The sequence below is a fragment of the Doryrhamphus excisus genome, chromosome 2 (assembly GCF_030265055.1).
Source record: "Doryrhamphus excisus isolate RoL2022-K1 chromosome 2, RoL_Dexc_1.0, whole genome shotgun sequence".
Classification (NCBI taxonomy): Eukaryota; Metazoa; Chordata; class Actinopteri; order Syngnathiformes; family Syngnathidae; genus Doryrhamphus; species Doryrhamphus excisus.
In genome coordinates, this window is record NC_080467.1 from 24,599,959 (window position 1) to 24,626,106 (window position 26,148).

Genomic DNA, 26,148 nt, shown 5'->3' on the forward strand with positions numbered 1-26,148 from the left:
TTTGGTGATCGCAATAATGTTCAGATTAAACTTGAAATAAAAACAAAAATAGTTCATACCTAATTGTATGTGTAAATCATACTTAAAACACAATCGATACGACTGGTATTAATATTATATGAAGAACCGTCTGATGAAGGTTTGATTTTTCCGACTTTGGGCCGAGTCAGTGAAAGCATCTCGCTAACCACCACTGATTTTCAGTCGCAGTCCGCTGAGGAAGAGGGGAGCTGTTGTCATCTGGCCGGCTGTTGTGTCGACCCTTTGTTCAGGGGAAATGGCTGGGATTAAAGGTGCGGCAGTGGATGCTTATCATCAGAGAAATAGAATAAATACCCAAAGTTAACCAGGACATCACGTTAACGTGTTGAAGCTTATGGACGTCTTTGCCATTTTTAGCTAGCTAACCGTATAGCGTGGAAAAGTGCTAGTCGCTTCATAGTCGTTATCATTAGCTCAAAATATTCCATTTACCTTGTCTTTTGTTCTGTGCCAATTAATGAAACTACTACAACGTGCGGGGCACAACAGTTTGACTTGAAGGTCTGATATAGCCTTTTGGTAATAGTAATTATCGCTAATAGGCTAACGCTAGCAAAAGCTTAACTTCAGTGATTACTTGCCAATTAGGATGCTGCTTGTGTGCTAGTGTAAAGTAACGCTTTCCAGGATTGTTAAGTATGGACTACATACGTAAAGGGGGGTCATTATGGCAGTGTTTGGGGTATTGTCACACGTTTAATCAGCTGGTTAATCACGTGGTAGCCAAGAGGGGATGAGGTTTACGATGCATTCTTTTGGGATGTGGGAGGAAGCTGGCGTACCCGGGGAAAACCCCTGCAAGCACGAGGAGAACGTGCATACTTCACGTGGAGATGTTGCATAATAATAATAATAATAATAATACCTCAATCGTTGTAAAGGATGACTTGTCATAGCTCCATTGTAGGTGTACCTCACAGATTGCATCTGTCTGTTGTAGCTCTCATCACACTGTCCTTTGGAGGGGCCATTGGCCTCATGTTCCTCATGCTGGGATGTGCCCTGCCTGTGTATGAGTGAGTACTGATATCAGATACACATTGTTATTATCATAGGAAATAATACAACTATACATAAGTAGTCTGTTTAGAGTCAAGCCATCATGACACCTTTATTAAACTGTCCAGGTGAGGATTTAAGTAACACACTAGCCACGTTTACATGGACCCAAATATTCCAATTCCATTCGGGTTATTTGCTCAAATGGAAAGAATGTAACCTTTGTATACACCTCATTCCCAAAGAAAAGTGCCAATACGAATGAATATATGATCGGATTCACAGAGGTGGAATATTTCTTTCCCCAATCCGATTGAGGTATCTTGTACCCGCTCAAACGGAAAGTTGTCAGACTGCGTTCTTCTTCGTGGTGTTTTTCTTCTTCTGTTGTTTATTGGCGGTTGGCAAGCAGCTTTCGTGTGCATTAGCGCCTTCTATAACCCTTCTATACGCCATTCACAAGTCCAGTTTTATTAAAAAATAAAATATATATCTATATAAAACATGTCCCGAGTTTAATTATAAAATATTAGCAAGATTGAATTTGATATTTTCCTGTTTAAATTCATCCCAGGTGCGTTCTTTCAGCGAATGCTCAGATATGACATAACATGCAGCTCGAGACGTTCTGCTGCGGAAAGTTTGTTTTTGATTCAAACTAAATTTCAAGACTGGACGAACGAAAAACTGTCAATACGGAGTTATTCCAACAAGTGAAAGAAAAACTCGGGGAAGTCGGTATCACGTGATGTTGATGTTTACGTTTTACTGTGCATTCCCCATTGACTATTCTGTTGGATTATAGTGGCGCATGTAGACAAGAGATTGGAACATTCCTTTCCATGTATATCATTGTTTTCGGAAAAGTCATTCGGAAAGATAAAAACTCCTCATGTAAACGTGGCTAATGAGTCAGAATTCTCCTCTGGACAACATTCACCTTATTATGATACAGAATGTTCTGAGCTCCTGTTTCCATACAGATGGATATTCCTATTTCTTTAAAAATTACAAATTAATGGTGACAGTGCTGGTGTTTTTCAGTGCAGTGAATGTAGTCAAATGCCCAATTAATTAAAATTCTACTAGGGGTAAAAGTTAACTCTGAGTGTTAATACATATATTATTATATTAAGTACTTACCGTATTTTCCGCACTATAAGTCACACCTTTTTTTTATAGGTTGGCTGTTCCAGAGCGACTTATAAATGAAAAAAGTGTTTATGTTCCATAAACACTGGACACCTTTTCTGTTCATGTTTATTTTTTGTGCAGCTGAATAACCATTGTGTTAGCATATCTTACACCTATTAGATGCCTGTTCTCTATTCTTTTATTGTTAGAACTTGCCTTCCAAGATGACGTAATGTCTGTTTTGGTCAAGTAGTTTGTCAAATAAATTACCCGCAAAAAATGTGACTTATACTCCAGTGCGACTTATGTATGTTTTTTTTCTACCTAATTATGCATTTTTGGCCTTGTGCAACTTGTACTCCTGAGCGACTTATAGTCCAGAAAATACGGTACTTTCTTGTTGATTCCATTCCTTAAAACTTAAGTCTTCCTCCTCCCTGTGTGGTTACATGGCAGCCTATCAGCGTGCATGACTCGGCTACTTTCCCTCTGTGTGCAGTAAATACTGGCCGCTGTTCCTCCTCTTCTTCTACATCCTCTCGCCCATCCCGTACTGCATCTCAAGGCGGGTTGTCGACGACACCGACTCGGCCAGCAATGCCTGTAAAGAGCTGGCCATCTTCCTCACGACGGGTATCGTCATCTCAGCCTTCGGCCTGCCCATTGTTTTCGCCAGAGCCGAAGTGGTAAGTCCCACAGTTTTACGTCGTATAAAATGTCGTTGTGGCGTTTAAGATGGAGTTCTGTCGGGCAGATCGCCTGGGGGGCGTGCGCGCTTGTGCTCACGGGCAACATCGTCATCTTCGGGACCATCCTGGGCTTTTTCCTGGTCTTCGGGTCCAATGACGACTTCAGCTGGCAGCAGTGGTAAAACATCAGAGGGGGGAGGGGGGATTGGTTGAGTTTTTATTGTTAGCTTTATTTTTATTATAATTTGGTCCTTGTTATGATTTATACAATGGCCGCCCATCTTAGACTCACTCCAGGCTCGTGCAATATTTACTTGTCTTTTGAACGCCTGCTTCATGTTGAACTGGCACAAGGTGGGGGGTGTAACATGCTCGACTGTACATCTGCTGCTGCCATATTTTCATTTTTGAGCGAGTAGGGGTGTTAACAAGACAGTCAGTTCATGAGATGAGCCGATATACGACATTGGGTCTACAAGAACAAGACCAGCTTTTAACATTTTAAGAAAAGTGAAATGTAAAAACAATTAAAACATGACAATATATTGCAATCTACTAATTTCATTTATACTACATTACACTCTTTTGCAATCTGTGTGTATGCTAGTGGCCCCCGCCTCCACCCACCGGGACTGTACGACTGACAAAAGGGTTCACTACATTCATGCTGTGGTTTTGTGGAACAAACATGCTAAGGTTTGGAAACCAATGCACAGAGTGAACCCTCTTCCTGCCTGTTTGCGAAAAATAGATAAGCATGCACATGGCAACATATTCAAGCTGGCAAATTTATTAGGTGATTAATTCCATCCATTCCTTTTCTATGCCGCTTATCCTCAACTAGGGTTGCGGGACTATGCTGGAGCCTATCCAGCCTATGGAGAGGCGGGGTACACTCTGGACTGGTCGCCAGCCAATCGCAGGGCACATACAGACAACCTTTCACACTCGCATTCACACCTATGGACAATTTAGAATCCACAGTGTATCCATGTGATTAATTCGTTTATTTATTATCATCCCAGGCCTCGTTTCCACAAGACGAGATATCGTGTCATGTTTTAATCTAGCAAGATCTAATAACACGAAATCTTGTGACGCCCCTATTAGCGAACAAAATTTGCCATCAGTGATGCCTGTGAAAATACTGGAAAGAATGTTTAATATCTGACCTTATCAGGCAGGGGTAGGGAACCTATGGCTCACGATCCAAATGTGGCTCTCTTGGTGACGGCATCTGGCTCTCAGACATGTCCTAACACAATCAAATGCATTTTTGTTAATTTTTTTTACACTGACATTTTAAATAAAACATTAAAGAAAAAATTCAACTTTTTTTATGCATTTGGATCCATCCATTTTCTACGTCAATGCGGGTGGCCAGAGCCAATACCAGCTCTCCTTCCAAAACTCCAATATTACTGGGTAAAACAGTAGCCTAGCCGGGTCATCAAGAGGTGAACTGTAATCAAATATGGATACGGCGTACGGTGCAAAACCACCAGAAGTTGCATTAATGGTAAGAATTTTTTTTCTCCCATTATTAGCGTCAGTATAACAATGTTATTAAAAATCATACTTTGAGACTTACTATTCTGAAATTGTTGGTCACGCTTAAAAATGCACACATGTAGCTGTAATCAATGTTAAAAAAAATATGAAAAATGTGGCTTTCTGAGCCCCCAAGGTTCCTGACCCCTGTTAGGGCAATGTCAGGCCTGTCTATCATGCTTTTTGTGCACTCCCCTTCACTAGGTGGCAGTAAAGTACTACTATGCTGGCTTGCCAACTGCTAACACACTGTATCGTCATGTGTGTTTATTAAGGGTGGGAATCCTGAGTAACATACACAATACACAATATATAAGCCAATAATTTAATAATGTCTTGTTGCAGACTTGGCATACTAAACAAAACCAAAAAAAAGGACAATAAGTAATGTTTTTCTTCTCATAGTATTACCAAAATAATAGACAGATGGACCCCGACCCATTTTGTTATGTCCTTCTCAGCAATACTACAGTAAAACTGCACACTAAAACCCACGGTCATCTTTTATGTTCATATTCATCCAGACATCAGCTCCTCAGTGAAGAAATGGTTGTACTAAAAAGCACTGAATGAAGGCAGCAGGTCTGTGAAAACTACTGACACCATTTGTTGTGTAAAACTAAACGCTCTGGTGGCAAATCTTTACAAACTAAAAACATCAAGTCCAAAATGTGGAATATGGGAATATTTGTTGTAGCTGTGGGATGGGCCTCTGTGTGTGTGTTGCTGTTTTAGTAGTTTCCTCCCACGCCTGCACTCATGTTGTATTTATTATTTGATAAGCCACACTTCATCTTCATGTTCTGTACTATTTTTTTGTTTTTTTTTGGAGGGAGAATTCAGCATGGTGGAGTTTTTTTTTTTTTAATAAACGCATTTTTGGAACATCGTCTCTGATATGCCCAGTTATTGATTGAAATTCATTCATTTCTGAGGGTCGCGGGGGTGCTGGAGCCTATCCCAGCTGTCTTTGGGTGAGAGGCGGGGTACACCCTGGACTGGTGGCCAGCCAATCACAGGGCACATACAGACAAACAACCATTCACACTCACATTCATACCTATGGACAATTTGGAGTCGCCAATTAACCTAGCATGTTTTTGGAATGTGGGTGATGATGCAACTGTACAATAGAGGAGATCATGTTTGGTGCACGTTTCATTCATTCATTCATTTTCTACTGCTTATGCTCACGAGGGTCGCGGGGGTGCTGGAACCTATCCCAGCTGTCTTCAAGCGAGAGGCGGGGTACACCCTGGACTGGTGGCCAGCCAATCACAGGGCACATATAGACAAACAACCATTCACACTCACATTAATACCTATGGACAATTTGGAGCGGCCAATTAACCTAGCATGTTTTTGGAATGTGGGAGGAAACCGGAGTACCCGGAGAAAACCCACGCATGCACGGGGAGAACATGCAAACTCCACACAGAGATGGCCGAGGGTGGAATCGAATCAGGTCTCCTAGGTGTGTTGTTAATGTTTACATTTTTGTGGTGAATCGTCATTGCCCATCAAAGTTTGTGTTGTGTTCAGGACCTTTCAAATACCACGTTTTGCACCGGGCCTGACCATCCAAAAATGCAAGGAAACACATGTAATAATAATAATTATAATAATAATAAACATGGCCATTCCAACAATTAAAACACATTAACCTTTCGCGGTGAAAGACACCGATGAGAGAGGCTGTATCAAACTTCTTCCATTGTGGAGTTGCATCATCACCTCTTTGTGCCTCCCACGCTAAAAAAACCCAAGCTGTATTTATGCGTCTTTGGGAGTGAGTGGTCGTGTTGAAAAAAAAAAAAAAACATCATACATCTTTGGTAGGAATGAGTTAAAGCCAGCCTAGTGTTTTTCATCCGGATGCATTGGCAAGTGCACAGTTTTAAAAAGTACTTTTTATTTTGGTGGCCTTTCAAAGACAAAAGGATATTAAAGTGACACCAACATGCTGGAGAGGAAATTTGATCTCAGGGGAACGTCACGATGTGACCTTTTTCATCATTCCTTGTCCTTAATGTATGCAGCCAAGAAGCATCCTCATTTGTCTCACAGCAGGACCACTCAAAGTGCCCTCCAGTCACTCTACCCGTACTCCACACAGTATACAGCCGACGCAGTACAAGTACAACACTATACAACTTACTAAGGCTGGAATGGAAGGAACAATGGAACCAAACTGCTCAGCGTTTGTGTAAATATGTGAGTACACATAAGTCAATGTGTATGGAAGGGCCAAGTAAAAAGAGTGTTGGACAGGAAGTGTGGATTCCAGCTCTGCAGTTTGTCTCCTGAGTAAAAATACACCTCAGAGACAGACACATTGAAGTAAAGTCAACTAAAGGAGACATTTGGAGAGAATCAGTGTCATGCACACGTCACTTTGGAAAAAGAACATCTAACACAGCACCATTACATCCAACACCATTTATGTCAAATTGTGGAAGACGTCCGTTGAACTGCAGATGTCCTACTAATAATAAAGTATAAGAATAAAAAAAAAACAGTAGCAGTGTTTAAGTATACTCTAGTCCAGGGGTCTCAAACTCAATTTACTTGGGGGCCAATGGAGCTAGGGTCTGGGTGAGACTGGGCCACATCAGGTTTAAAAAAAAACAAAACGCATTTATAAAAAACAGAAAAATGAATAAACTTTGCTTTGGTTCCAGTAATAAATAAATAAATCAGTAATAAATAAATAAATATAATAGTAATAACAAAATCGCAAATAATAAAAACTTAAAAAAACACATAAGGTTGGTGGGTAGACAAATTATTTTTTTCAGATTATAATTAAAGCATTATTAGAGCCCTGTAGACATGACAAAACACGACTATAGTCACATTTATACTCTTTTTATTTACAACATATTGCGCAACTGCAGGGTCTTGAGACACATGCTAACTCGCAAACTAGAGAGCTAGCGACCTAAACGGTAGCCTTCAAGTTATTTCCTTTAAACTTAAATAGCCAAAAACTTACCACTTCCACACGGATAGGGAGGATAACTATTAACAGTTATTTAACCTTTAACATGAACATTAATCAAACGTAATCATTTTTTCTGGGTACATGATACCATACAGCATCCATATCAAACTTGCGCGGGCCGCACTAACATTAAACTTTCATATCAAGGCGGGGGCCTCAAACTAGTGTCCTGTGGGCCACATTTGGTCTGCGGGCCGCGTGTTTGAGACCCCTGCTCTAGTCCATTCACTCCGGGTTATTCGACAACTTATTTCCTCTGCGTTAAATTCTAAATATATATATTAGGGCGGGGACGACACACAAAATATGCTGACGCAAAAACAGCACGTCGATGCGTCGTCATTCAGAATCAAAAAATGGCAGCGGCCGCGGCATCAAGTAATAGTAAGTTGGGGGAGAAGAAAAGATCTCGCAATAGAATGTCAAAAGTGTGGGAGTACTTTACACTTAAAGGTAACCATTCGGTGCTCTCTGATCTGCGCAAAATGGAGATGGCGTACAATAAAAGCACAACCGCGATGCACCAGCACGAGGAGGCAACCGATGTTGTGCAGCTGCTTGATTGGAGGAAAAGACACGTAAGTTTTCAACTTTTTTTCTTTTCTTGTTTGCAACGATTAACCCCTTGCACACACTTTTATATTATATTTTATATAGTAAATATATATTTGGGGCTGCACGGTGGTCGAGTGGTTAGCGCGCAGACCTCACAGCAAGGGTTCAATTCCACCCTCTGCCATCTCTGTGTGAAGTTTGCATGTTCTCCCCGTGCATGCGTGGGTTTTCTCCGGGTACTCCGGTTTCCTCCCACATTCCAAAAACATGCTAGGTTAATTGGCCACTCCAAATTGTCCATAGGTATGAATGTGAGTGTGAATGGTTGTTTGTCTATATGTGCCCTGTGATTGGCTGGCCACCAGTCCAGGGTGTACCCCACCTCTCGACCGAAGACAGCTGGGATAGGCTCCAGCACCCCCGCGACCCTCGTGAGGAAAAAGCGGTAGAAAATGAATGAAATATATGTTTGTAATTATGGTAACTTAAACATAAAGTGGTTTTATGGCACTATCTGAAGTGGGGAAGCGTGCTTCAACTATGAATCCAGCAGAGGGCGCTGTCTCACAAGTCAATTCACTGTGATTTTCTAGCTAGAAAATGATTGGACAAGACGTGACGTTGTGTAACTGTACGTTTTATAAAGCCAATACTCTTAATGCCTGCAATTGATTGTGGACAACTGAATTTAACGTGTTTAATTAACTTTGAGAGGAATATTAATGTGAAAATTTAGAGTTTTGGGGGCGTTTTTGTGAGCGTGTCCATTATATTTTCACTCGGGGGGGGGGGGTTGGAATAGACCACCACTATCTTTGTAGCATACATATAACAGATGGTCAATACATTTCAAAGTCCTGATGTATTTGGTATTTAAATGAAGTTGAAATTATTATCTTTGGTGAAGCAGCAAAATAGTTAACAGCTAAACAACTACTTGGATTCCTCCTTGAAAAAAAGCTATTGTAAAAGCTATTGTTGTGTAAAAGTAACACCATCACGGTGTGACAACTAATTTTATTCACAATGTCCTCTTGAAGTGCCCTCAAAGTTTTGATCGTCCTCTGTCGTGTGCTGGAATGTTCTTGTGGTTGTTAAAGTGAATAACAAAAGACTACAAGTTCTCCATCACTCACCTCGAAGACACAACTTCTTCCTGTTTACGACCTGGCGCCCATTTCTGTTCGCCCACCGCTGACCAATTGGAGGAGAGCGATGTCACGTGGCTTGCGGTGATGCATTGTGTGACACTGGGAATTTTGGATCTCTATGTTGATTGCACAGAATTTACAAATTCTGACCATATAAAGTTAACTCAAGTGTGAAAGAATCGAATAATACATTCAATCAAATGCTAGAGAAGTGACTGTTCATTAGGGTTTTATTTTTGGAGGCAAATCAATGAATATAGTATGTACTTTATACAGTATATGTGGAGCACATCTCTACAGTTTCATAATGTAAACAATCTCTGAAGAGAAATGTATTCAGTTTAAAAGGAAGCCATAGTCTTCTGTTTTAAACTATTTACATGAATTAAAATATAATTTACTTCCGCTTCTATGAAACTAGATTTGAACAATTCAAAAATACTGAAATGCCTTTTGTCTCCACATTCTCCAGACATGAAATCACACAAAGCCAAAGGAAAAAAAATACCTTAAAAGACATCCAAACTAAGTGGCGCATAAATAAAAAATAAAACCAACAAATGTAAAAATATAAAATCTCACTACAAGTATTTTTCTCGTTTGTTTTAACAAAAACTATGTTAAAAAAGAATCACGTGAGTTTTGATAGTCATTAGATGTAAAAACACAACGTTTGCCCTTTTAAGTGTTTTGTTCTATCCGCTCACTTATTTGCCTACCAAGTGCTCTTTGACATCTTTGAATTGTTTTTTGTGTGTGTGTTCAAATGCTGAAATGTGACATAGTGACATTTTTTTCAAACCATGAGAAAAATAGTACAAAAACGTAAATCAAAGTTTTAGCGGGCCACGGTGCGGCAACACAAAACAAGAAAGCCGCCATCTTGATTTGATTTTTGGTCAACTTGCCTGTCAAGTTTTTTTTTTTTCTGGTTTTCTTGCCTTTTCCCACTTTTCCCCAAACGAGGAGTGGAAAGTATTGCATTCTGGCCAGGGTCTTTTCCCTTTGGAAGCTGTGATTAGTATAATTATATATATTATTATTGTTATCATTAATATTTGGACTCATTGCCTTGAAGCGTGCCAGTAGCTCGCCCAAGTGGACAGTGTTATTATTACACTGAAATATGTGACACTGAGGAAAATGGTCAACATCAAAGTTTTCTATAAGAAAGTATATAATCATCTAGATATCTACACAAACACACAAATATATATATATATTCATATATATATGTATATACCTTTTATAATATGGCTATTGAAAAAAGTTAGAATTGCTATGTGGAATAAACCACGTTGGATTGGAGGGCTGTTGAAGAGTAAAAGCTAAAGAGCAGCGTCGTCCCTCCTGTTGATTTTAAGGCTTGCCATGATGACACAATGCCATGGTGAATGTCCGCCATCTTAGCGGGGGACGCTGCAGAAATCCCAGCACACATTCTCAATAACGTGGGATAGGATGTTTACATTTTACAGGGGGTGTCCAAACATGTATGTACCGATGGAAGGGCTAAGTGCTAGCTTTCAAACGGTGCCAAAGTTTGCCACTGAAGTGCTCATGGTTTCAATTAGTACATCAAGTTCCTCTAAAAATTGTCACCAGTGTTGTATAGGAGTTACCATAGCAACCTTAAGGGTTATAAAGACCAGAAGCTGCATTCTGCCGGATGGCCAGGTGTGATGCTGTAACACACAAGTTGTGATCATAAGTGCGTTGGCGATACTTCAGAGTAAAAGTACTTCCCGGTTTCGGACACGCCCCTTTCAGATGGCTGGGATTTCTTCAGCGTGAAGGCTAACGGCGCCACAACTTGCTTCTCCTGCCTCCTGCAATCCTTTGCTAGCTAGCGTCACGGCGACATCGACTCGTGGCGATACATTGGATCTGTCGAGGTCGCCGTGTCACTACGATGACGTGGTTATTTTGTTTGTACACGTGTTCGCTGCACCACATTCGTCCTGTTTGCGCCTACAGCGGCTTTCATTATTACAGACCACAGGGGTGTCCAAACTTTACCCCCCCCCCCCCCAAAAAAAAATAAAATGACTCAGGATGTAAAATGCTAAAACCAATATGTACTCATTTGTTATTATAGCATTTTAGTTTTGCACCATGCTGAGGGCCGGGAAAAAACGGGCCTAAAATGTCCCCTGGGCCACACTTTGGACACCCCTGACATATTGCATCTCAAATTGCTTCTTAAGAACACAGAAAGACAAGGAAAAACATATTAAAAAACATATTCCCCCGAGAGAGCAAAGGAATTGAACCTTGTAGCGTGATGGTCCAAAAGCAGGGTTTCCCAAACGGCAAGTAAATGAATATAATAAATGAATATAATAAATGGGCGGCACGGCAGACGAGTTGTTAGCGCGCAGACCTCACAGCTAGGAGACCAGGGTTCAATTCCACCCTCTGTGTGGAGTTTGCATGTTCTCCCCGTGCATGCGTGGGTTTTCTCCGGGTACTCCGGTTTCCTCCCACATTCCAAAAACATGCTAGGTTAATTAGCGACTCCAAATTGTCCATAGGTATGAATGTGAGTGTGAATGGTTGTTTGTCTATATGTGCCCTGTGATTGGCTGGCCACCAGTCCAGGGTGTACCCCGCCTCTCGCCCAAAGACAGCTGGGATAGGCTCCAGCACCCCCTGCGACCCTCGTGAGGAAAAGCGGTAGAAAATGAATGAATGAATATAAGAAATGAATGTTCTTTGCCATTGACTATTGCCTATGACGGACTTGAGTCGGTGTGGTGTTTGGGTACGATTTATATGTCTCTCAAGTTCGGGAACCCGATGGACTTTCCTTGTTTTTAACGGGATTCTTGCGTGAAGCCGTTTTTCACGTTCCCTTGGCGTCCGCCCACCCACCTGCCACCGCGTACGAAACAAAAGACACGATATAGCTTACAAGGAGGCATAGTGCTATGTACATGTTATATATTTGTTTGGAATATGTAAACCAGCGTTTAGTAGTATACATACTAAGCACAAACAGGCATTCAGTTAGTTTCGCTCGTCCCGTCAGTATGTATAGCACTAAATAGCTTTTTGGCCTTTCTTTCCTTCTTTCCTACGCATTTTGGAAACACTGAATAAGGCGCGTTTGTACTTAGTGTGCGTTCCTAATAAAGTCAAAGGAGAGTGATGTAAACATTCAATGTGTGTGTGTGTTGATTAGATAGACAAGTGGGAGGGGCCTCCAACCCGCACAGGTCCTATTGGGCGAGGAGAGGAGCCCCCGACCCCCTCCTCGTTTAGTGTCCGACAAAAAGACGAAGACACCAAGACAGACACGAGGACGCCAAGACAGAGGACACGCTTAAGGGGGAGGACAGAGACATGCACCCGCCGTCCCCCCAAATTGAGGATGGGGCGGGGTCCATCACCACGAGGACGACTGCGAGAGCATCGGTGTATGGATGTGAGGTAGAGATACTCAGCTGACACCTCCCGACTCGGTACCCACTAAGCCCCGCCCCTCTCGCTATTTTGCCTGGATTATCGTATCGGATGCCCCTTCCCCACCTTGTCACGGCGCCCCTTACTGGCCGTGTGTCAAAGCTCGTCGGTCTTTGGGCGGGCCACCGATGGGGAAAGACGCTGCTTACATTCAGAATGACAAATACATTCCAATAGGACAAAAGGAAGTCACATTTGAGGGGGTGGGGTCAGGTCAGGGAGGGGCGTGGTCTCTCTCGTACGGCTGTCAATGCTTTTCCCCATCAGAGCACCGCAGGCTGCAGTCCAAATGTAAACAATAACTGTTGCATGGGCGGAGTGTGGCCAGGCTGCAGCCTCGAGTGACGTCTGTCACATGACCACAGCAGAGAGCAACCCCCTCCGCCCTGGAAGTGGGAATGGATCACGCCAATATTGATTTCCTTTCACCTACAAATGGAACCTAACATTGGTCAATCTTATTTTTGCTGTTTTTTTAAGCATAGACTTGATCCCTGCCTATGAAACACTCTAAAACTCTTAGTACTTTAACAGTACTTTAACACATTAACACTTTAGCACAGTATAATACTGTATACAATATGCCTCTAATTGTTCCTTAATGTGTAAAACTGTATTTTAAAATGTATGGTAATGGTTTAATTTTATTTGAACATGCATGAGGTTACAATTGAATGCATCACATAAATTCCACATGTCCAAAAGGAGTAGGAAGAAGCAAAGCTTATGAAATCCTACCCTTCCATCTGGTACTTTTACAATCAGTAACTGTTAGTGAAATAATTTGTTCACTTCCTGCCTTTCTGATATTATTTTTGATTTATTTTTATTTTATTTTATTAGTATTTTATATTGTATTTTATATTATGCATTTTTCCTAGCAATGCTTATTGCTTATTCAGGCTATTGCATTATTTCTCTTAGTTTTGGAAGTGAAGCGTTCCCACATTCCAGTCGGGGTCTTTCTGTTGTTGCAAACATGACAAGCAGCAGCCAATAGGGGGCGCCTCCAAAATAGCGGGGTAAGAGATAAGCGTCAGTGTGGGGGGGGCGTGTTAAAGAGGAGGCAAGCGGAAAGCTCCTGACAGTGCATAGATCAAATCAAGGGAGCACTACAATTACAAAAAAGAAAAAAAAAGTTTTTTTCTTTTTCATTTTAGAATTGTAAACTTTATCAACCGATGACACTGAACGTTATATTCTTTGTCCGGAACACACACACACACACGACGATTCTAAAAATTGAAACATCCAACAAAGCGGGTATTTTTTTTTGTGTTATTGTTATTGTTTTGTTTTTTTTAAACGCGGTTACACAACCACTCACGTTTACGGCGACTGCAGTTTTGCCTCAACCGCACAAACGCGATCCGGAAAAGGGAAGTTATTTTTTTCCGCTATTTTCTTTTCACCAAACAAATTCAACAGAGAACACACACAAAGAACGCACGCACGCGCAGAGAAACACACCACGAGGACCGACGGACGCGACATTAGCAAGGATTTGCTACAGAGGTCTCTCAGGCCCGCTCGCCCAACCCACTGACCCACCCACCCGCGGCTGGGCGCTGATGTCACCAACACAGACAGGAAGCAGCTTTGTGGCATTCGAATTTGAAAGTCCTATTCCTGCCATTATCTCTCCTCCACGTTGAGCAGAATCCTCCGGGTGTTAAAAAAAAAACAAATCAAGGTTCTTCTCATTGCGTTATTCCAATGGTAAAAATGTAAACATCTTTGCGAGGTCGCCTTGCACGGAGGTTCCAGTAGGCGTGTCTTGAGGGCGGAGCCTGTTGACTGCAGTGTTACTAAGGCTGGACTGTCAGCGATGCAGAGACTTCTGGGCCTCCTTCAGCAGAGTGTCAAAGTCCAGTGCGTCGTACTTGCTCTTGATGGGACCCGGACCCGCTTCGTCTGAAAGTGGACAGATGGGAGGGGCCTAATGTTAGCCTTGTGTACAGAAAGTCCAAGTCAGCTAACCTGAGGAATTCCCATTTCTAACATCTGAGTCTATATTATGTCTTATTTATGTCTAAGATGTCTTATTTTATCACTATTTGAGTGTAAAGATGACTATAGGGGTGCTATTTCAAGTCTAGAGGGCTCTAACCATGTTAAAAACAGGTTTTCTATTGATAAATGAGAATGAAATTCACTTTTAGTCCTATTTTATGCTTTTAGTTTTTAGCTTTTAACTCCAGTCTGGCAATCTCAGGGGGGGTCCTCCACACTGGGGGCTGTGTCAGGTCTGCTGAGGGGGTGCCATCCTTGGGTCCCTTCGACCCGGCCGCTGGGGGTTCCTCCCTTTAATGTGGGGGTCCACCCGTCTGTCGGAGTCGGGGGGCCCGGGTGATGGTCCCCCGATGGCAGTGTGGACGGCCCCAAAGGTGGCGTTTCCTTGTTCCTCAGTGCCATGCCATGTCTCCCTACTCTGTGTGATTGTGTGATTGTGTGTGTGTGTGTGTGTGTGTCTAGTATGGGGGGTGGGAGGGAGGGGCTTTCTTAGTATTTTTTTTTCCTTTTAATTGTGTTGATTGTTTTTAATTCTGTAAAGCACTTTGTGTTGCATGTCTTTGCAGGAAAAGTGCTGTACAAATAAAGTTGATTTGATTTAAGGGATTATTGCGTATAACATTTACTACAAGAGTCGTGGTTACCAAGGTCGATGTAGCGCTTCCTCGTCAGTCTCCGCAGGCTCGCCGGCGCGCTCTGGAAAACATTCTCACGTTCCCTTCGATGTCTCTGAATCCCGGACTGGCGTATCTTTATGACCCCACAGCGCTCCCTGCAGTCACACAGCGGAATTGACTCGTGTCATAAGAACTAGTGCCGATGGGGGGGGGGGGCGGGGAAACTTGAAAAAGTTGCTGTCTGAAGCAGCTTACTCGTTGCAGATGATGACTTTGCAGTCCTCCGCTTTGCCAAAGACCTGAAAGCGCTTCCTCAACATGTTCTGGGTCATGCTGCTGGGCAGGTTGTGGATGTAAAACACCTGACAGTTCTCCTGGCAACAAGGAAACCATGGCAACAGTCAGGACAAAGGACACTGTGGAGTGCAGATGGACGTGGGAGGCTGAAGGAGCGTCGAGGTGAGCTTATCACGCAGAGACGGCGTCTTAACATACGCAACACAACAACAGCGTAGCGAGAGAGGAGCTCAAGAACACTGTGTACCTCGTCAGATTTGGCTCTGCTTCGCTGCTCGTCGTCGGGGCAGATCTCAGAGTTTTCACTGAAAGGAGAGAAGACGAGGAGGGAGGGTTGAGCAAAGGACAAAAGGACAAAAAAAAAAGTAAAAACTGCAGCGTGAGGCAGGAGAGAACATCGAACAGACAGAACATAGCTGCAGCAGCTGGAGGCTCTTCTGCTTGGCTCTGCTCTTCATCCTGACGGCTCTAACATCTGCTTTAATCATCGCTTTACATTCTGTCTCCTCTTTCAAACATTAGCACCTGAACCACACCTGAGCGACCAAGCAGCTCATAAAGAACACACAAGAATAGATTCCAGTTGCTCTACCTAGTGGCGAAACTGGTGAACTGCAGTTTCATCCACTATAAATAAACAGTTTGACCCTGGAACAGATCATTTCTATGATAGCATGATATGCAATTTGTGGTGATGAGGTCAATGAGGTTTACCTAGAGTCGGTCTTGCTAGCAGGGGAGTCGGGACACAGATGGAGAGTCGGTGAGGGCGAGCGGGACCCAGATGAGGGCTCTGCCTCTTCCTCTGAGGTCGGCGGCGTGGCGTCCGAGGACAGGTGTTCGGGTGGCGGCGGCGGCAATGTCGTCACCACAGTCTGCTGCTGCTCTTCAGGCTCTTTGTCGTCTGACATCTCGCCGCTGTCTTTCCCCTTTGCCTCCGCTGGTCCCTGCTCACCCGCTTTGGGTTCCACCTGTAGCATGGCACCCAGAATGGCCATGCTTCGCTTGCGGCTCTCTCCGAGGCTCAGAGCGCAGTAGTCGTGGTCGCCGAAACTGCGACAGGTGTCACTGTCGCCGGCCTGGCCCATGCGGCGCAGCTGGGCGTAGAGCTCCGTTTGCTCTGGAAGCTTCCGTTGGTGAGCGCGGCTGAGCCAGGAGCCTTTGACTCCGCCATGGTTGCTCACAGAGGATTGGACGGACTCGCCGCCTGCCTCGCCGCCGTCGCCATTACCGGCTTTTGCTGCCTCTGCTGGCTTGAAGAGTTCGTCCTCCACGGGTTTGTGGGGCGGCGTGGTGGGCGGGGTCAGACCTACAGATGATACAGAGAACTCTTAAGGATAGAAACTTCTCTACTGTTCAATAGGAGCGGCCATGACAATGTACCTGCAGTTCCACAGAGGTCCACGCTCAGCGTCTGCTCGAAGCTCTTACTGCTGAACTCTCTTCAATCATGAGAAAGAAAAAAGCAGACATATAAGATGGCTGTGTCATGTTGCATTGTGTTGCCAGTCACTCGGTATGCATAACCTATTCCAAAAAAGACTTTTGGCTGATGTGTTTGTCCCTGTGTGTGCTGCTGGTGTCTCTCAGCCCGCTTCAGTTCTTATCACCGCCGCCATATGCAGTCACCGTCCTCGCCCGCCATTCTTCTCTGTTCTATTTTTGGAGCGCTCGGGTCCGTTGCACCGGTTGGGAGCGGTGCCGAGTGGATTGGCTTGAGGCGGAACGTTACTTAGCCTCCCTAGCCAACGCGGGAATAGATAAATACATAAATAAATAAGAAAACGGTGGGCACTTGAAAAGGCAGCCTAATGTGAAGGATGGAGCCACGCCAGCAGCTTGTAGAGGAAAACCACTCTTTGGCTTTGTGACCGGACCGAACTGGACACGCTCCAGGAACGGAGGCGGCACGGCTGGGAGGTTAATGTGGAAAAGCGGCAAGGAGGCTCCGTCTGCCGCTGATTACAATCGGAATAAAGCAGCCGGTATCTGATTCATTAAGCATCTGAGAATTGAATCTGGTAGGGGTTAGAAATGACAACGGATGGCAAACGAATGTGCACTAAAAACAGAACACAACAACCTTGTCATCATAAATTAGACATTATTATGATATTATATTACATTATAATCCTGCTTTTAATGTGTTAACCTGCACCTGCTGTAATTAACACTGCACTAAGTTATTAACTTTACTGACCGTGACAAAGCCACGGTGGCCATCTTGGTTTATGTAGCATAAAAAATGTTTACAGCAGCTAACATCACACCAAGACACTTTAAACACAACTACAATACCCATATTGTTAAATGAATACTTCATATATCTCCATGTGTGACATTTAGCAGTGTTTATAAGATATTTGAATATTTGGTGATAATCCGCGAAGCTAATGGTGCTAATGCTATTACTACCAAACAGGATCCCTGACTGGTTTATTCTAATTAATGTGAGCGTAGGTGTAATTTTTATGTATTCATTTGTATTCATTTAACAATGTGGTTGTTCCTTTTTTGTGTTTTTTTTGTTGTTGTGTTGGCTGCTGTTTCAATGTTATGTGACATTACGTGGATATACTGCTAATAGTGCTAATGCTATTGCTACCAATCAGGATCCCTGACTGGTTTATTCTAATTAATACGAATGAAGTCGTAATGTTTATGTATTCATTTGTATTAATTTAATAATGTCGTTGTTCCTTTTTTGTGTTTTTTGTTGTGTTGGCTGCTGTTTCAATGTTATGTTACATTACGTAGATATACTGCTAATGGCGCTAATGCTATTGCTACCAATCTCTGACTGGATTAGCATAGCTAATGTTAGTGGAGTAGTAATGTTGTGTTTGTTTAGTTTAGCTTTACCTTCCTGGGGTGCACAGTAATTATTAAAGAACATACTATGATGATAAATAAACTACGGAAGTCATGCTTCCGCTCTCACTTTGGTGACAAGCTGTCTGCTTCTGCTGTGTTCCAAGTGACGGCAAACACGGAATACAAATATTTAAAAAAAACCCTCTACTGCAGTATGCATGGAAAATGTTTGCCAAGAGCGTGACAGCCATGACAAAGAACGTTGAGCATGTAGATTCTCACCCTGTGGACTTGTTGGCGTTCAGAGGCAGACACAGGCAGGCTCGCTTTTCTGTCAACAAAAAAAATTCAAGTCAATTTGAGCGTTAAATTAGATCCTCGCTCAGAAGACGACTGATGGACACGAGTGTGGGCGGCCGTCCTCTTCACGCGTGACTCACATCTTCATCAAGATTCAGTGTAAGAACAAGTCACATTTACACAACCGGTCCATAAACGTTACAAACCCGACATATCCTTTTCTACTCATTTTTTGTTAACTTTATAGTGAAGGAGTAGAGAAATCCCTCGTTTATCACACTTAGGGCCGACCACGATAAAATAATTTGTGCAAATTTTATATTTTTCGTATTTATTATTATATTTTATGCTTCATTTAGGCAAAAATATGTACAGTTAGCTTAAATTTGTATATTCTTTGTACTCATAATAGGCTGTATTCAAACAGCATGATTTATTAATGAATGTATGTTCAAAAAACTGGAATGTGGCGAGCCTGCAAACTTTACTAAACACTAAACACATTTCATTCATGCTCATAATTTATAAATACATGATAATACAGGTAAAATGTAAGGAATACATGTAGCTGTCTATACGATTTTTACATGTTTATCTCTATATGCTTTACTTATAATGCTTTTTTTGCCAATTGTTGAGTTGTCAGACTTTGTCAGGGGTCCTTGAAAGCATCATAGTTATACTTTGTGACTTTCTTCCCAGCATCCATGTGTTCATCAATTCATTCGTGGCGAGTAGCTGTATGTTTGTGTGTGAAGCATATATTCCTAAATCCTGGAGTATGCTGCAAGTGAGGAATGTCAGGAGCGTGGAATGGGATACCCGGAAAAGAAGGGAGCTACTATACTGCAAAATTAGTCTAATGTATGACGGATTTTTCCTCCATTTGCCATTGTTGTTGTGTCTTTTCCCTAAATTGCTTTCTTCAGGCTTCTGATTGGCTAAAATGACCAAAGTGTTGGGGTGCAACCTATTTTGGCATGCTATGTGTTTTGGACAGGAAGTGATATGTGGTATGTTGGTATGTGGTCTCACCGCTGTGGCAACAGGTTTTGGTCGTCTCCGTCGCGTTGCCTTGCGCTGGCTTCTCCGTCTGGGTCTCTGTCGTGGTCCCCCCTCCGGCCTGTGTTGGTGAGAGCTTTGCGCCCGCCCGTCCGTCCTCCCGCTCCGCCTTCCTGTCGCCCTCCCTCGCCCACTCAGCCCGCAGTCTCTTGGCGAAGCGGCTGGGGAAGGAGGCCAGACGTCTGGAGCGGCGGACTGAGAAGGAGCTGCTGTCCTCCGCCGGGTCCCCGGGGCTTTGTGATGCTTCAGAGTTTCTCCTCTCGGGGGAGGAGGAGTCTTTACAAAGCTCTGGTTTAGCGGGGGCGGAGCTGGGCGAGTGGGCATGGGCTCCTCCTCCTCGGGTGTACGGCGGGCTGTGCAGTCTGTAAGGCTTGCTTACGTCAAAGGAGCTGCTCTGCTGCAGGAGATCACGGAGAAGCGAGTTGGTCTTCACCTCCCGCCGCGTCACAAAGGGAAGCCTCCTGGCGGCGCCCCCTGACACGATGACAACCCCGCTATTCGCCGGGGAGGCCACCATGACCACACGGTTGTGAGAGTTTGTGACAGGTGGGCGGGGGGCGTCAGGTCGAGTCCGAGGCCTGGGCGGGTCCTTGCGCTCCAGACCCTGCTGCTTGCGTGCGGGCATGCAGTATGTGTGCATGTAGGTGATCAGCGCCACCACAGAATGGAGTTCTTTCTCAGAGCTGAACTGAGGTTTGGCCGGTTTGGCCGGCTCGGCGGGGGTGGCGACACCTTCCGCCTCGCTGCCGGAAGACTCCTCTTCCTCTTCGTCATCCTCCTCTGATTCGCTGTCCTCATCCTCATCGTCCTCCGTGTCGGCCGCTCGGGGCTCCTCGGCGTTGCGGCCGGTGGTGAGGTGGCGGTGGAGCTCGGTGCACAGGCGGCTCGCCGGCCGCACCGCTCTGGGTTTTCGCTCCTGAGAGAGGTCCATCTATTTATAGATATTGTATTTTAAAATTTTGTAAATTGAAAATGAATGAAATGTATTAGTTTCAGGAAAATATTAGTTCCCAACTAAAAACGGGTGAAAAACAGCTTTATGTGAAAAGGTGCATTTCACGCATGACACAAATATTTTTTGCTTTTGTGACAGTTGAAATATGTAAAAACTATACCAACAAAAATCCAACAAAAATGGTAGCAATGTGAGTGTGAATGGTTGTTTGTCTATATGTGCCCTGTGATTGGCTGGCGACCAGTCCAGGGTGTACCCTGCCTCTCGCCCCAAGAAGACAGCTGGGATAGGCTCCAGCACCCCCGCGACCCTCGTGAGGATAAGCAGTAGAAAATGAATGAAAGTATTAGTTTCAGGAAAATATTAGTTCCCGACTAAAAACGGGTGAAAAACAGCTTTATGTGAAAAGGTACATTTCACGCATGACACAAATATTTTATACTGTTATAGTAGGGCTGTCAATGAAAACACTGAATCGCAATTAATTGCAGATAGAAGTTGTTATATATAATAAGTATGGTTGTCCGATATGCTGATACCGATATGTGTAACATGACATGGACATGGAATGAACACATATAGTATATGTTGTATACTGATATCGCATTTTTATGCTGATATTGGCTTGATAATTATGGGTACGGTTAATAATCGGACATCCCTAGGTGCACCTTTGAAACATCATTACAGGTTTTAATACACCTATTAACGTGAGACTTGATAATTGTTTATTTAACATTCGGTTTAACATTCTGTAGACATTAGTAAGGTAAACTGTCCATCACTTAAATATCATTCTCTTCAAGCAAAGAATCTCACAAAATATCATTGTGACTAACATCCATCCATCCATTTTCTATACAGCTTATTCGAGGGTGGCGGGCATGCTGGAGCCTATCCCAGCCGTCTTCGGGCGAGAGGCGGGGTACACACTGGACTGGTCGCCAGCCAATCAGAGGGCACATATAGACAAACAACCATTCACACTCACATTCATACCTATGGACAATTTGGAGTGGCCAATTAACCTAGCATGTTTTTGGAATGTGGGAGGAAACCGGAATACCCGGAGAAAACCCACGCATGCACGGGGAGAAAATGCAAACGCCACACAGAGATGGCCGAGGGTGGAATTGAACTCGGGTCTCCTAGCTCCTTGACAAACACAGCAGTTTAAGCACAAATGCCAATATATTGCTAAGAAATAATAATAATAACGCTAATTAGTTCCCCTGTGAACATTTACTACCATCTCACTGAACGTTGTGTGTGTGTTCAATCACGTCCACCTTTGTCCCCACTCACTAAGATACCTACAAGCCCCCCCCCCCCCCCCCCCCCCCCCCCCAATAGCAGTACTCGGCTATATGTGTGTGTGAGATGGATATCACTGAGGAAAAGGCTCAGTGCCGCCACAATCAAGCACAAAGCGATCGGCGGCTAGTGCCGAATCACACTTTGCCATGACGCCACGTTGTTCATCTCTGCAGGCGTCACGCCTGATGAGCTTCTGGCGTAAAATGAGACGTCTGTCGTTTGAAAGACCTTTGTTGTTCCTGACCACTGAACGCTGGGATTGAACAGCGCATAAAGACATGGCTCGACTGTGCCCTGAATTCAAAGACAGTGTTTCAGCACATTTACGATCATTTCTTGATGCCAGGCGAGACGCAGCCTCTCAGACTGCTATTCCACTGAAATGCAATGACGCTAAAAGTCTCCCCAGACAGCCTTATTTAATAGAAGCGCCTCAGCAATAACACAGGGAGGGAAGATCTCTGTGGACCTGACCAGATTATGACCAGCTTGTACTTTGCTGTGTTGGTGTCAATTAGTGTACATCCACAAATCTGATTCCTCACCTTTACCTGAGGTCGCACAGGTCGCTGGTGCAATCCTCTGTTACTATAGCGATGCCCGTCTTTGCCCGCAGGCACGTTAGGCGGAGTCAGCAGGAGTTTCTCCAGCTACCAAGAAAAGCAGAAGAACACGAAAAGTTAGAAGTTATTAAACTTCTGGTTGGACATATAGACAAAATGCATACAGTATAATATACAATTACATACATTTTGACATTAAATACATAGCGCGCAGACCTCACAGCTAGGAGACCCAAGTTCGATTCCACCCCAGGGCTCTACATTAAAAACCGAAATGACTTGCCCATGGGGAATCCTTAAGGTGAGAACTACTTGCCCCAACTTGCCCCATGTAAAATGAAAAGATAATGATATGTAATTTTTTGTGGCATCACATGAGAATCTCAAATAAAGATGAAATGAGAGTACTACCATACAACCTTACACATGGTAGTCGTAGTAAGCAGTGATATTTATAAGTTGTGTACCACAATGAAACATTATTGAATAGACACATTTGTGTACTAGTAAAGTGTTTTTAATCCAGAAAAAAATGCTCAATGGTCAAACAATAATTTGTGAAGCAAAGGTGAGAAAAATACACAGAGAAATGGAACCGCTAGGTTTTGTAGCTTGTGCAAAATCAGCACTTGGTATTGGATCTAATGGGTGGTGTTTCATTGTGACCACTTCAAATTGTCACAGCAATGTGATTCACTCACCTGTGCCATCATTTGATTTGCTGCCGCTAATAAAATACTTGTTTAGGAGGCACTGCTTCATCACTTTTTGGTGTTTTCCTTCACAAGTTGTTGAAGAATTAGACCATGTTGGCAGGGACGCCATGATAGATGTTTTCCTAGTCAAACCATCGCTGATTGGTTGATCGCGAACAACGGGTGTGGGTAAAACGCGGACTGTGGATTACGGACCGCGGTCTAAATAAACGATTCTGATTGGTCCATTTCAAGATTTGCAAGGATTGCTTTGCAAATTACCACCGGAATTACGCAGTCCGTGTTTTACCAACACCCAACAAGAACCGCTTTTAAAAAAACTCTTGGCCGTATGGCATGCCAAAGTGCACTTGCCCCACGGGAATATCACTGATCGGATTTACTTGCCCGAATTTTGTTTTAACTTGCCCCGGGCCATTGGTACATCGTTATTGTCGAACCCTGCACCCTCGGCCATCTCTGTGTGGAGTTTGCATGTTCTCCCCGTGCATGTGTGGGTTTTCTCCGGGTACTCCGGTTTCCTCCCACATTCCAAAAACACGCTAGGTTAATTAGCGACTCCAAATTGTCCATAGGTATGAATGTGAGTGTGAATGGTTGTTTGTCTATATGTGCCCTGTGATTGGCTGGCCACCAGTCCATGGTGTACCCCGCCTCTCGCCCCAAGAAGACAGCTGGGATAGGCTTCAGCACCCCCGCGACCCTCGTGAGGATAAGGAGTAGAAAATGAATGAAAGTATTAGTTTCAGGAAAATATTAGTTCCCGACTAAAAACGGGTGAAAAACAGCTTTATGTGAAAAGATTCATTTTACGCATGATACAAATATTTTTTTTGCTTTTGTGACAGTTGAAATATGTAAAAACTATACCAACAAAAACAACACAAATAATTGGTTATTTTACATCAAAACAACAATTTATTGACAGCTGGGATAGGCTCCAGCACACCCTCAGCCCTCATGAGGATAAGCGGTAGAATATGAATGAATGAATATAAATACATGTACTTATATTTCATTAATTTTTTTTTAAATAAATATGTACTTATATTTCATTTTATGTATTAATTTTAATATGCTATAGCTTATTTATATTATTACACATAGTATATATATATATATTTACGACATGAAAAATAATTATTTAACAGTATTTTAGAAATTCCTAAATTAAAAACAAATTAATATATCATTAAATGTGTTATTTTTTATTTTTCTTAATTTATTTATGCTTGTATTTTAATGCAGTTTATTTATATTATTATGTATAGTATATTTTATTATATCAAAAATTATTATGAATTTAATAAATCTTTTTTTAATTATTTTTTTAAAATAAATTATTAGTTCAATTAATTTATGTATTATTTTTTCTTGTGCAATGCATTTATATTGTATGAGTATACAGTATTATATGTCCCTTTACACGACTTGACATTTACCCTGACAATTCCCGGCATTCCAACTGGCCATTTACCAGTTGGAAAGAAACCACCGGAGCCAAGAAAGACGGTAGGAACCAACCACAACATTTCAAAGTATGCTTTTGAACCAAGGATGTGCACAATGTTCCATTTTTTTCAGTGCCGCTAGTAGTGAGAACAATTCTACAGCTGTGCAAAGCTGTCCAACAGCGATGCTATACCTTTAACTCGCCTTTTCAGTGCACATGCTCTGCTGATGCGGTGGATGCTTCACGGAGCGCGAGCGGTTGTGTTTCTGTACATTCATCACATTTATCCGTGGAGCTGACAGCTACATGACACCTTCTCATTAAATATCTGGCCTTCAAAGCTTCCTGACTTCTCTGATACATCTGCTACATCTTTTTCTCCATTCCTACTCTCTAATCACTATTTTACACCTTTTAAGCTCACATTTGCGCCCTGACATTTATCCATGTCTGACCACTCGAAACCAGGAGTGCAGTCTGACATTTTTATTTTTATATTAGCCCTAGTCATATTCAAAGAATAAAACTATACATGATGGCCGCATCACTACAAAGGAGAAGTAGGGCTGAGAGTGTTGAAAAACGGGGAAAATTTGCACACTCAGGATGCTGGATAGCGCTTAACAAACGGTCATGTGACTGTGTTGGACATATGAGTAGCAGAGTCAATACACTACGCTACAACAGCACTGTTTTTCACTGGGAAGTAGTCCCGCAAGCCTACGTTCAATACTTTCACATCCATTTGCAACGCTTTGTGATTTTAAGGCTCCGTAAAGTCATTTGAAGATGACATCGTTTTCAGTTAAAATGATGTGGTTTAAACGGCCATAAATCTAAGCATGCAAACATTCCTCCCGTCTCCCTGGCGTTACCTTTCAAAATGAATATTAACCAAAGCGTTTCTCATTGCGCTCCATCCGTTTCATTCAGCTGGCTGCCATCATGACACCACTATCAGCGGATAGAAATCAGCTTAGGGAGAAAATCCCTCGCTAAGCCCAGCGTCGTTTGTTACGGGGAGGGCGGGAGGGACGATGGAGGACATACAGACCGGGTGGGATGTAGCTTTTCTCTATGGGAGGAGGTCCTCCTGGTGGTATTCCCAAAACATGCCGAGCATCTCCACAGCATCAGGTGTACCAAAACCAAAACACTGTGGCTGTGCCTCAAACCAAATATAGTAATCCCTAGTTTATCGTCGTTAATTGGTGTCAGGACAAATCGTGATAAATGAATTCCCGCATGTCTAAAGAATTAGAGCCCTCTAGACATGCAATAACACCCCTATAGTCACCCTTACACTCATATTACACAATACAGTAGACATAATAACAGAAAATAATACATATAACAAATAAATAAAACTCATGCTTGTAGATGTTGCTGTAATTCTAGGAGGGCTGAGTGGGGGGTGGACAGGAAGTGGGTTGAATCGATGGTTCAGAATT

At 43.0% G+C, this 26,148-nt stretch overlaps 2 protein-coding genes across 2 annotated transcripts in view; one reads left to right on the forward strand and one right to left on the reverse strand.

Annotated features, from left to right (window-relative positions):
* Positions 1-50: 50 nt before the first annotated feature.
* Positions 51-26,148, reverse strand: part of ppargc1b (peroxisome proliferator-activated receptor gamma, coactivator 1 beta) — a 104,788-nt gene continuing 78,690 nt past the window's right edge. The window contains exons 4-15 of the mRNA XM_058064353.1: positions 22,511-22,615; positions 19,667-20,624; positions 18,614-18,662; positions 16,901-16,959; positions 16,232-16,826; positions 15,765-15,822; positions 15,476-15,594; positions 15,248-15,375; positions 9,111-14,504; positions 4,037-4,119; positions 908-1,048; positions 51-837 (exon numbers count right to left, since the gene is read on the reverse strand). Coding sequence (XP_057920336.1) covers positions 14,413-14,504; positions 15,248-15,375; positions 15,476-15,594; positions 15,765-15,822; positions 16,232-16,826; positions 16,901-16,959; positions 18,614-18,662; positions 19,667-20,624; positions 22,511-22,615 — 2,163 coding nt within the window. The 3' untranslated portion in view covers positions 51-837; positions 908-1,048; positions 4,037-4,119; positions 9,111-14,412. The remainder of the gene's footprint in view (positions 838-907; positions 1,049-4,036; positions 4,120-9,110; positions 14,505-15,247; positions 15,376-15,475; positions 15,595-15,764; positions 15,823-16,231; positions 16,827-16,900; positions 16,960-18,613; positions 18,663-19,666; positions 20,625-22,510; positions 22,616-26,148) is intronic.
* Positions 165-5,300, forward strand: leprotl1 (leptin receptor overlapping transcript like 1). The gene is made up of 4 exons (XM_058064355.1): positions 165-293; positions 983-1,058; positions 2,675-2,861; positions 2,930-5,300. The coding sequence occupies exons 1-4, from the start codon at positions 278-280 to the stop codon at positions 3,044-3,046; spliced, it is 396 nt and encodes a 131-aa protein (XP_057920338.1). The 5' UTR covers positions 165-277; the 3' UTR covers positions 3,047-5,300.